A 12,326-nucleotide genomic window follows, 5' to 3' on the forward strand; every position below is an offset into this window, starting at 1 on the left:
CAACTGCCACCTCCCTCTGTCCTGTACATTCTGTTGTTCTGTCTGAGGGAAGCTGGTGAGGAAACTGGATTTGGAAAGTCCTCCATGCCCAAGATCAGGAGAATAAACTGATTAATTAAGGTCATATTATTCAGCAAAGTGGTATTGGGAAATTAGCACTAAATTTAATTCACAGGAATATTTCAAATGAGAACATGATAAAGCCAAGGAAACATTCATAACAGGAAGCAGAAGAAGCTAATGATTCTGTGGTCTATGTTGAATGAATTTTAAGTGGAATTTTTTAACTGAGATTTAATAGGCAGTATTCATTCTTTGTTGTGACCAAAAAAAAAAAAATCATGACCCATTAGCCAACCTTTTGATAATGAGGAACAACACAGTATAGTGGATAAGGTCCTGAACCTGGAGTCAGGAAGACAAAGGTTGAAATCCTACATCAGATACATATGAGCTATGAGATCCTGGGCAAGATGTGTGTGTATGTTTTACATATATATATGTGAAACATTCATATATATATTGCCTATCTATATATCTGTGTGCATGCATATATATTTATATATATGATGTGTGTGCACACACTCCATATATACATATATGTGTATATATATATATATATATATATATATATATATATATACGCACACAGAGCTGGATATAGAGAAAGATAGATCTATCTCTGTGTAAATCTATGATCCTCTCTCTAAAGCAGGCTAGGGTGGCCCAAAGACAAGGCTTACAGTCTGTACGAAATTCTCTCTAGTTTGATAGGACCTGCCAGAACTCATAATCCCCTGCCATACCTTTCACAAATCCTTCAGGATCTGCTCCATGGCCACGCAAGTCAAGAGACTTTAGTGTCAGATGCATTAATAGAAGCATAGTATCTCAGACTAACAACACTGTAGTCTCATTTTAGTCTTTCCTGGTCAGATGATATCTTGAATATTTCCATAATATTTACCCCTTTCAAAAGGCACATTGATAAAATGGCACACATTCAGAGTGGGCTAATCAGAAGCTATGTCCTATGAAGAAAGGACTGAATTATGTCATGAGTAGCTGAAGAAACTTGATTATTTTTGCCTTGGAGAACATACAGTAAGACATTTAGGAGGATATTGCAGCTGTCTTCAGATATTTGAAGGTCTAGTATCAGCAAAGGTATATGAGGTTCATTCTCTGTAACTGTGGAGGGTAGTGCCCAAGGCCGATGGATGGAGTTAACAGGGAGGTAGACCTTGGTTTGGGGGTGGAGAACCTGCAGCCTCAAGACCACATGTAGCCTACCCCTGCAGGCTCAGTACCAGGAAGGGCTTCCTAACAACTGGAGCTATACAAAAATGGAATTGGCTGTTTTGGAGGGCCTTGGATTTTCTATCTAATTATTCTAGCAGAAGCTAGGATAGTGTAGGAGGAATTCCTGATTGAGTAGGGAGTTAGACTAGATAACTTCTGTGTTCCTTTCCAACTCTAATTTCATGATTCTTCGTGGACACAATGTCTTCTGAGTGTTATTGCTTTTGGTACATTCTGGAAAGTCTTTGATGATGCTGATGCTGGTGGTAATGATGGTAGCTGGTTTTTATATAATATATCATTGTATATAGAGTGCTTTACAAATATCATCTCATTTTACCATCATAACAACTGTAGGGGTAGGGACTATTATTATCTCCATTTTAAATAGATGAGGACAACAGAGGTTAAGTGACTTGTCTGGGGTTACAAGCTAGCAAGCATCTGAGATGGTATTTGAACTCAGGTTTTCCTGACTTCAGGTCTAGTACTCTATCCACTGTGTCATCTAGTTACTAAAATGCATTTTACCTAATAAGTTTTCTCTAACTTTCTCTCATTAACACATTTGAAATTTACAAATAATTTTTACCTGACCTGAAGGAGGGAGATTTAACACAAGTGATTTTCAACTTGGTTGGTAAGAGAAATTGGTAGACTGAAAACCTATGTAGTTGGGGAGTAGCATGAAGATATTTCTGGTCAGGAAAGACAATGAAAATGCCTGGAAGAAAGGAACTTTGCTTACTTTAAAATGTTGCCTATGGTAAAATGGCAGACCCAATTAATAATGTTCTAGATTTGGAGATATATGGAGTTGCTATAAAAATACTTTTCCTTTCCTCTTTCCACATAGGTCATGAGTGACACAGAGTATACTGAGTGGCTAAAGAATCATTTTTTAGCAGAAACTAGCATTGACAACAGGGAACAATTACTTCTTGAATCGGCAATAAGACTGGAGAACAAATTAACGTTGCTGGGTAGGTAGAAAATAATTTTCAAGGCAATTCAACAAACATTTATTAAGCAATTGATATACAAGAAGTACTTTGCAAAATGCTGGGAATGTCAAATAAGGTAGAAATCAAAATGCTCTTTACCTTCAAAAACTGGTGGTGGTGGGTGGTGGTGGTAGTGATTTTGCCCTAAATAGAAGTGTTCTATCACTTGAGAAATTAACTAATTTTCCCTTCTTTTCTAATCTAACAAAGATTGTAAGTATCCTATACAATCTAGAAATGATTCTGCCTCCCCCTTCTAATATGGCTCTACCAGGCTTTTATTCCACCCTATTCCATTTCAGAGAGAGGACTGATTTGTAGTAGACCCAAACCCATCAGCCTTAAAATTGCTATCTTTTTAAAATTAAATTCATTGCAGGCAGTAGAGCATTCTGACATGGCAGTTTCTTCCTTTTTCACCTTATTTCACCCTATGGCATTCTTTTCGACTAAAATAGTATAATTGACACCACTAGTCTAAAAACTTGGAGATTTTTATTCTGAGTTAAATTTTGACTCAACAAGAAATTCCTCTTCCCCCTCCCAACCCTCTTATTCTCTTCTGTTTCTGAGTCCTCACTTCTGAGCTGGGAGAATACTCTATATCTAACAAGATTATCACAAAAATCTGCCCTCTTTAGGGACTTGCTCTTGCTCACTTTCCCTGCATTATTGTAAATATTGTTTTCATATTTGTAATTCAAACTTGTCCTCTAGATGAGTACCCCAATTTACCACCTCACACAGTCTTTATCAGCCTGCCTTCCCTGTGAGTAATCTTAGGCTGGAATTAAGCTATTACTTGTTGGGATAAGTTTTTTTATATATTGGGCATGTTACATAGATACATAGATACATAGATACACACATATATATATGTGTGTATGTATATGCATACACACACATATAGGCATATACCAATATGTTAATGCCATTTACCAAGATAAGGTCAAAATGGATACATGACTTAGACATAGAGAGATGTTAGAAGAAAATTTGAAGAATGTGTAACATATTTCTTATCAGACTTGTAGGTGAACAATTTATGAATAAACAAGAAATAGATTGCAGAGTGAGGTATAAAATGGATAATTTCTATTGCATTAAATTAAAAAGATTTTGTACAAATAAAACAAATGTAGCGAAGATCAGAAGGAAAGCAGAAAATTTGTGGGGGGGAATATAGGTCATTTCTCAGATAAAGGTCTCATATCTCAAATACATAAAGAATTTTATGAAACCTATAAGAATACAAGTCATTCCCCAATTGATAAATGATCAGAGGAAATGAATAGGCAGTTTTCCAACAAGGAAATTGAAGCGATTTATAGTCATATAAAAAAGTACTCTAAATCATTATTGATTAGAGAAGTATAAATTAAAACAACCTTAAGATATCATTTTACACCTATGAGGTTGGATAAAATGATTAAGTGAGAAAGTGACAAATGATGGAGGAGATATGGAAAAATTGGGACACTAATTCACTGTTACTGGAATTGTGAATTGATCCAATTATTTTGGAGAGCAATCTGGAATTATTATCAGAGTTATTAAACCTCCCATACCCTTTGACCTAGCAATACCACTATTATGTTTGTTTCCAAAGATGACTAGAGAAAAAGTTAAGGAACCTATCATGTTCTAAAATATTTATAGTAACTCTTTTTGTGGTGTCAAAGAACTAGAAATTGTGGGGATGTTCATCAACTGAGGAATGGCTGAACAAGTTGCGGTATATGATTGGGATGGAATACTACTGTGCTGTAAGAAATGATCAACTTGATGATTTTAGAAAAACATGGATAGACTTGCACAAAATAATGAAGAATAAAATGAACAAAACCAAGAAAACGTTGTATACAGCAACAGCAATATTATTTTAAGAACAGTTTTGAGTGACTAAGTCATTTTGACTATTATAAATACCCAAATTAACTACAAAGAACATATGAAGGAAGATGTTATTTGAATCAAGAGAAAGAACTTATAAATAGAGTACGTACAGAATGATTTTACATAGAGCTAGCTATTTGTGTCTAATGGTAGTCCTCTCTAGGACGGGGAGAGAAAAGGGAAAAAAAGATATTTATATTTACATGATGACTTTATTATACATTTAAAAGGAATATCAAGTTGTATATAACAGATTTGCAGTTTTATGTGCAATCATCTTATACTGTTGTTATATTATTATACTATGTTATGGAAATACTTGTTTTATTCGATTAATTAAAAATCAAAATAAATAAATAAATCAGCCACTTACTGGTCAAGTCATCAAGCATTAAAAACAAAAGGAAAAAATAAAATGAAAAACTTCTGTCTCTTGCAGAATCTCCCTCCTCCCCATCTCTAACCACATTTTAACTCTTTGTATGTAATTCTTTTTCTCTAGTGTCTATAGAGAAATTCCACAGTATATGGAGTCTTCTCTGAGGTAGCAGTTGCCTGTTGCAGTTTGGAACTCCAGAGTTAGAATTGTTTTCTAGAATGGATAGGCTGGATGGGTAAAGACCCAAGTTGACCCTATGGGCTTCCATTGGCTTTGGTTCCTTAAGTGCCCATGTTTTATATTGTTCTGTTGTAGGTGCTACCGGAATTGAAGATCGTTTGCAGGATGGGGTTCCAGAGGCAATAGAGGCCTTGCAAAAAGCGGGAATTAAGATCTGGATGCTGACAGGAGACAAGCAGGAGACAGCTGTTAATATAGCATATGCTTGCAAACTACTGGAGCAAGGTGACAAAATCTTTATCCTCAACACCCAAAATAAAGTGAGTAGAAAGATTATCAGCTTGTTTTAGCTCCGGGGTGTGAAATGTAGTCACTGAAAGCTAGAAACAAAAGAAATTGAAGTAAATGTCTGTTTTATTGTTACAAATACAGACCATTACATTATAGTCTTATGTTTGGTGGGGTAACATGTATCACACCTCTAATAGTAACCATTTACTGAGTGCCTATTATGTGCCAAACACGTTAGTAAAGGGGGAGATATAATATTTGGGTAAGAGATGGTTCCTGTCTTTAAGAAGCTTACAATGTTGCAGGAACATATGATATAAGACATAGCTATGATGAATCACTAAGCATTTATTAACAACCTACTGTTTGATAGGTATATTAGAGAGGGGCAAGAAAAAGTGCTATATGTGGTTGGAGAAGGAACATCATTATAGAATAGGCACTTGGAATGGACCTTAGAGGTCATCCAGTCCAACCTTGTGACATCCTCTGCCTGAACAGTTTTCAAGTGAGGAAAAAGAGACCCAGAACAGCTAAGTGACTTGCCCCAGCTTACACTAAATACATGATAGGGTTTGATGTGAGCCCAAGTAGTCCTGACCTCATGTCCAGTGCTCACTTTCTTATACTACACTGTCTTAACACTTCATAACTCCTTAGAGCTGTTCCCTTCTGCCCTACTTGGGCCAGTAGCCTTGAATTAGCAACTTCAGGGCAGAGCAGGAGGTATAAAAATACTGGAAACATGAGTCAATAGAAAAGTGGGATTCCCTTGTTGCTTTCTTCAATCCCCACACAAGATAGTAACACCTGCTTTCTCAGAAGGCCACATCTGCTGTGCTCTCTGCATGGTCCTAGTAAGGATCAGAGACTGTTGGCTCCTCTTAACTCTTTCCTTGGACAAAGGAGTGAGATGCAATATAGCCACAAGGACTATGGGCTAAGGAGATGCCTGGCATGGAGGACATGGCAGGTCTGGCATGGATGAATCTGAGATCACGTAGACTTTCTTGGTAGAGGTGGTCTTGTGATATATCTGTTGGCATAACTTTGCCATAGTTCCTTACCCCCCTTCCCTCCACCCCCCACCCGAGTGCCTAGTGTGGTACGATACTTTGGCTCCTGTGATCTTTTTTTTTTTTTTAATTAATTTTTAACATTTATTTTCACACAATTTTGGGTTACAAATTTTCTCCCCTTTTATCCCCTCCCCCCCCCCAAACCCGAGCTTTCTAATTGCCCCTGTGACCTATCTGCTCTCTCCTCTATCCTCCCTCCCTGCCCTTGTCTGCATCTTCTCTTTTGTCCTGTAGGACCAGATAGCTTTCTTGACCCCTTAACCTGTATTTCTTGTTACCCAGTGGTTAGAACTTACATTTGGTCCTAACACTTTGAGTTCCAACCTCCTTAGCTCCCTCCCTCTCCACCCCTTACCCTTGAAAGACAGGCAATTCAATACAGGCCATATCTGTTTAGTTTTGCAAATGATTTCCATACTAGTTGTGTTGTATAGGACTAACTATATTTCCCTCCATCCTATCCTGTCCCCCTTTACTTCTATTCTCTTATGGTCCTTTCCCTCCCCATGAGTGTCGACCTCGGATTGCATTCTCCTCCCCATGCCCTCCCCTCCATCCTCCCCCCCACCCTGCTTGTGCCCCTGTCCCCCACTCTCCTGTATTATGAGATAGGTTTTCCTATCAAAATGAGTGTGCATTATATTCTTTCTTTTAGTGGAATGTGATGAGAGTAGACCTCATGTTTTTCTCTTGCCTCCCCTCTTTATCCCACCACTAATAAGTCTTTTGCTTGCCTCTTTTATGAGAGATAATTTGCCCCATATAACTTCTCCCTTTCTCCTCTCAATATTTCTCTCTCACTGCTTGATTTCATTTTTTTTTTAATATATGATCCCATCCTCTTCAATTCACTCTGTGCACTCTGTCTCTATGTATGTGTGCGTGTGTGCATGTGTGTGTGTGTGTACTCCCACCCAGTGCCCAGATACTGAAATGTTTCAATTGTCTTTCCATGTAGGAATGTAAACAGTTCAACTTTAGTAAGTCCCTTATGATTTCTCTTTGCTGTTCGCCTTTTCATGGTTCTCTTCATTCTTGTGTTAGAAAGTCAAATTTTCTTTCCAGCTCTGGTCTTTTCATCAGGAAAATTTGAAAGTCTTCTATTTCATTGAAAGACCATTTTTTCTCCTGAAGTATTATACTCAGTTTTGCTGGGTAGGTGATTCTTGGCTTCAGTCCTAGTTCCTTTGACTTCTGGAACATCCTATTCCATGCCCTTCTATCCCTCAATGTAGAGGGTGCCAGATCTTGTGCTATCCTGATTGTATTTCCACAATACTTGAATTGTTTCTTTCTAGCTGCTTGCAATATTTTCTCTTTCACCTGGGAATTCTGGAATTTGGCCACAATGCTCCTAGGAGTTTCTCTTTTTGGATCTCTTTCATGCGGTGTTCTGTGGATTCCTTGAATATTTATTTTGCCTTCTGGTTCTAGAATCTCAGGGCAGTTTTCCTTGATAATTTCGTGGAAGATGATGTCTAGGCTCTTCTTTTGATCATGGTTTTCAGGTAGTCCCAGAATTTTTACATTGTCTCTCCTGATTCTATTTTCCAGGTCAGTTGTTTTTCCAATAAGATATTTCACATTATCTTCCATTTTTCGAATCTGCGCGGTATGTTCTGAGATATCAGTCTTTCTTGAAAAGTCCTTAGCATCCATCCGTACCATTCCAGTTTTGAAAGATCTATTTTCTTCAGTGAGCTTTTGAATCTCCTTTTCCATTTGGTTAATTCTGCTTTTGAAAGCATTCTTCTCCTCATTGGCCCCTTGCACCTCCCTTGCCAGCTGAGTTAGGCTAGTTCTCAAGGTGCCAATTTCTTCAAGATTTTTTTGGTTCTCCTTTAGCAGGGAGCTGATCTGCTTTTCATGCTTCTCCCTCATCCCTCTCATTTCCCTTCCCAGTCTTTCCTCCACCTCTCTAACTTGATTTTCAAAATTCCTCTTGAGCTCTTCCATGGCCCGAGCCCATTGGGTGGGCTGGGACACAGAATCCTCGATTTCTGTGTCTTTGCCTGATGGCAAGCATTGTTCCTCCCCATCAGAAAGGAAGGGAGGAAGTGTCTTTTCTCCGAAAAAGTACCCTTCAATAGTTTTATTTCTTTTCCCTTTTCTTGGCATTTTCTCCAACCAGTGGCCTGACCTCTGAATGTTCTCCTCACACCCACCTCGCCTCCTGGTCCTCCCAGCCAGCGTTTGGGGACTGAGATTCAAATGCTGCTTCCCGCCTTAGGATTTTTGGCGGGGTCAGGGCTGCTATTCAGTGTGAGAATTAAGTTCAGGTGGTCAGGGGCAGGGCCGCCTCTCAGGCACAGTTCCCTCTGGGGGTTTATGCACAGACCTTCCACAATGGATCCAGGCTCCTGCCCATTTGGGGAGCCCCCGTCCGCAGCCGCCTCTCAGCCCCCACCTCCCGGGGGGGGGCCCGAGCCATGGGGGCACCCCACTCCCCTCTCAACCCGCCAAAGAGATTCTCTCACCCACCCCCGTCAGTCACCTGTTGGTGGGGGGGCCCGTGCTGCCGCTGAAGATCCCGTCCCTGTAGCCCTCCCGGATCTCCTCCCCTCAGTGTCGCGGCCTCGGCAGGGCCGCACTCCGCTCCCCGTCCCGGTGCCCAGTCCACGGCCGGAAGGACCCCCCGCGAGAGGTCCGCAGGTCTCTCCTGAGCAGAAATCTCCCTCGCTCCAATACTCCGTGGTCTCTGGGTGCAGAATTCGCCCTGGCTTGGTCCCCTCTAGCCGTTCTGTGGTTTGTGTGTTCAGAGCTATGTGTATGTGCGTCTTTCTACTTCACCATCTTGGCTCCGCCTCCTGTGATCTTTACAACATCTTTGATCTTACATCAGTCACTTACTGGTCAAGTCATCAAGCATTAATTAGGTACCGCCATGTGCCAGGCACTATACTGAATCCTGGAAATACAAAGAGAAAAAAAAATAAATCCTGGTCCTTTGTCCCTGTTCTCAAGGAGCTAAGAGTCTAATGGAGGAGACAGAATGAAAGCAATTAAATAGAAAGAAGATACATCTACAAACAAGATGACGGTTAAATTAGAGGTAATCTCAGAGAGAAGACAACAAGGTTGCAGAGGACTAGGAAAGAATTCTTGCATGAATAGGACTTTGGCTGAGACTTGAAGGAAGTCAAAAGGTAGAGAGGAGGAGAGAGAGAATTCCAGGCATGCAAGGCTGCCAATGAACATGCCAAGAGTGTAGCATTTATTGTATGGGATAAACAGCAAGGAATCCAGTGGTGCAGAGGACATGGAGGGAGGTAAGATAGATGTCTGGACAGGATAGGAAGGAACCAGGTTTTAAAGGGCTTTAAAAACTAGAGTATTTTAAATTTGATTTGATGGCTATAGGGAGCTACTGGAGTTTATTGAATGGTGGGGTAAAATAGTCCTATGCTTTAGGAATATCACCTTGGCCACCGAGTGGAGGATGGACTGGAGTGAGGGGAGACTCAAGCAGGTAGATTGTCCAGAAGAATATTGCAGTAGTTCAGGTATGAGGCCATGATAACTTTCACCAAGGTGGTAGCAATGTCAGGAGAGAAGGATCATATAGGAGAGAAGGTGCATAATTAGAAAAGGCAAGTCTTGGCACCTGTTTGGATATGCAGGATAACAGAGTGAGCGGTCAAGAATTACACTGATGTTATGAGCCTGGGTGACAAGGAGGATAGTGTTATCTTATACTCTCTACAGTAACAGGGAAGTTAGGAAGAGGGAAGGATCTGGGGAAACAACTTCTCTTTCCTCATTGTTAAAACAAAATGAAAATAATAATTGACCTACCTCAAAGAGTTTTTGTGAAGATCAAACGAGATAACGTGTAAAGTGCTTTGTAAACCATAAATTTAAATTCTCTTAATGTTTTTAGTATAATTTTTATTGTCAACCAAAGGCACTCCTCCTAAGTGATCTCAGATGATATCAGTGATGCCCTTATGTTGTCTGGGTCCTCCCCAGCAGAAGTCAGCCCAATGAGGAAGGCTTAGTGCCATCTTCCCCACTATGCAGCCAAATAACCACCTGCTGGCTGACATCCTCCTCTGAAACTTCCCATATTTAGCTAGTATAGAACCTGGGCCACATGTAACCTATTCTGTCATAAAGTCCATGGTTAGAGCCTTCACTCTGTTAGCATATAACTTTCATGCCTGACAGTTTGTTACCTCCATACCTAAGAATTTCCTCACTTGAATTTTTGTTGTATGTTGTGTTTTAAGAAATGGTTTCTTGTGACAGCCAGTGAATAATTTGGTAAATAATGGTCCTTGATAGCATTGTAAAAGTCGGGAACTATAAGAATACTCAAATAGTCAGTGCATTTGCCTGCTCTGGAGCATTTGCCTACATTACCCCACGCCTTCCCAGAGTGCCCCCACCTTCCTATGTACTGCCTCTATATCTCTGCTTCTCAGAATCCTCAACCACCTTCAAGACTTAGCTTCAAGTTTTTCAAAAGCTTCCAAGTTTTTATCAACCCCTTTCACCACTCTTGTAAGCTCCTAGTGGGCAGGGGCTGGTTTTTGTCAGTTACTGGCACATACTCATGCTTAATAAATGTTTATTGAATACCAATGCCCTCTGGTGGTATTTCAGTGCCATTGTTCCTGGGAAGCTGTGAGACCGAAACGTTGTATTCTGTATGGATTCTTTTTTTTTCTTTTTTTCTCTTCTATTTAGGATTTTATTTTCCCCAGTCACATGCAGAAACAACTCCTAACCCTCATTTTTAAAACCTTGAGTTCTAAATTCTCTCCCTTCCTACCTCCTCACCCCCCTAAGAAGGGAAGCAATTCAATATAGGTTGTACATGTGTAGGCATGCAAAACATTTCCATATTAATCATATTGTAAAAAATAAAGCAGACCCCTCCAAAAAAAACCTTGAGAGAAAGAAAGTTTTTTAAAAAGTCTGCTTCAATTTGCATTCAGACACCATCAGTTCCATCTCTGGGGACGAACAGACAGTATCTTTCATCTTGAGTCCTTTGGAGTTGTCCTTGGATTGCTGTATTGCTGAAAACAGCCAAGTCAATCACAGCTGATCATTCCACAGTATTGCTGCTACTTTGTACTGTGTACAGATTCTTCCACCCCTACCCTTAAACTGGGATATTTAATAGGGATTTCAGTATTCAAGGCAAGTTTCAATTTGTTCTAGCCTTTCAACCTTCCCTCTAACTTAACCCCCACAAAAAAACTTTCCCTCCAGAAAGCGGATCTGCCCACATTTGTTCTACCTTCCTGCCGAGGGAGCCTTTGTTCATTTTCTGCCCTCTCTTGCAGTGCTTACCCATCCTTTCTCTCTTAGCTCAAATCCTAGCCTCTCACAGATCTTTCCCTGACTATATCAGGTCACAGTGATTTCTTTTTCCTCAGAAATCCAATAGGACTCACCACAAATTACTGGGCCCTTATCATGTACTGTCTAGCACTATTTTCTTGGTGATGATGATAGCTAGCATTTAAATAGCACTTTAAGATTTGCCAAACCCTTTATGTTTGGAGGATGTCCCAGAAGTATTAGTTCAGTTTCAAGCTACTGAAGCTTAAAATTGAGTTTTAAACTACTGAAGCTTAAAATTGAGTTTGAAGCTATCGAAGCTTAAATTTGAATGAAGACATTTAGGATGCCCAATGTCATCTCATTTGATCCCCACAACAACCATGTGAGATAGTTTTTATCCCCACTTTACAAGGGAGAAAATTGAGACCAGAAGAGGTCAATAGGATTGCCAAGAAGAACAGAGCTAGTGTCTGAGGCAGAATTTGAACTCAGTTCTTTTTTGCTCCAAGTCTAGTAGTTTATCCTTTATTCTGTGTTCTTGGATCCAGCTATATCTGTTTATTATTTCAAAAATAATATCTTAACTCATTAGAACAAAATAATGCCTTGAAGGCTCTCCATATAATAAAGTGCCTCCAGGCACGTGCTAAAATCAGAGAAGATTCTATCATAGGTATAACTGCAGAGATAATGTTATTCAATAACCTGCTGAGTACTGACATTTTCAATATGCAATAATTACTTATGGAGTGCCTGTTTCAAGTTAAGCATGGCAAATATGGACAAAAGGAAGGTCCTGCCTGTGAGAAATGTGCTCACTCCAAACAAAGAACAATATTCACCATGAAGCCAGGAACATTCTCATTTTATTTTAACCAATTATTATACATTCCTTGTTAA

The 12,326-nt window shown here is 39.7% G+C and overlaps 1 protein-coding gene across 2 annotated transcripts in view; it reads left to right on the forward strand.

The window, feature by feature from the left end:
- The window catches only part of ATP10D (ATPase phospholipid transporting 10D (putative)), a 119,285-nt gene that overhangs the window by 86,789 nt on the left and 20,170 nt on the right, over positions 1-12,326 (forward strand). For both annotated transcript variants that reach the window (XM_072620687.1, XM_072620688.1), the window contains exons 14-15: positions 2,159-2,285; positions 4,897-5,081. In XM_072620687.1, coding sequence (XP_072476788.1) covers positions 2,159-2,285; positions 4,897-5,081 — 312 coding nt within the window. The remainder of the gene's footprint in view (positions 1-2,158; positions 2,286-4,896; positions 5,082-12,326) is intronic.

The sequence above is a fragment of the Notamacropus eugenii genome, chromosome 6 (assembly GCF_028372415.1).
Source record: "Notamacropus eugenii isolate mMacEug1 chromosome 6, mMacEug1.pri_v2, whole genome shotgun sequence".
Lineage (NCBI taxonomy): Eukaryota > Metazoa > Chordata > Mammalia > Diprotodontia > Macropodidae > Notamacropus > Notamacropus eugenii.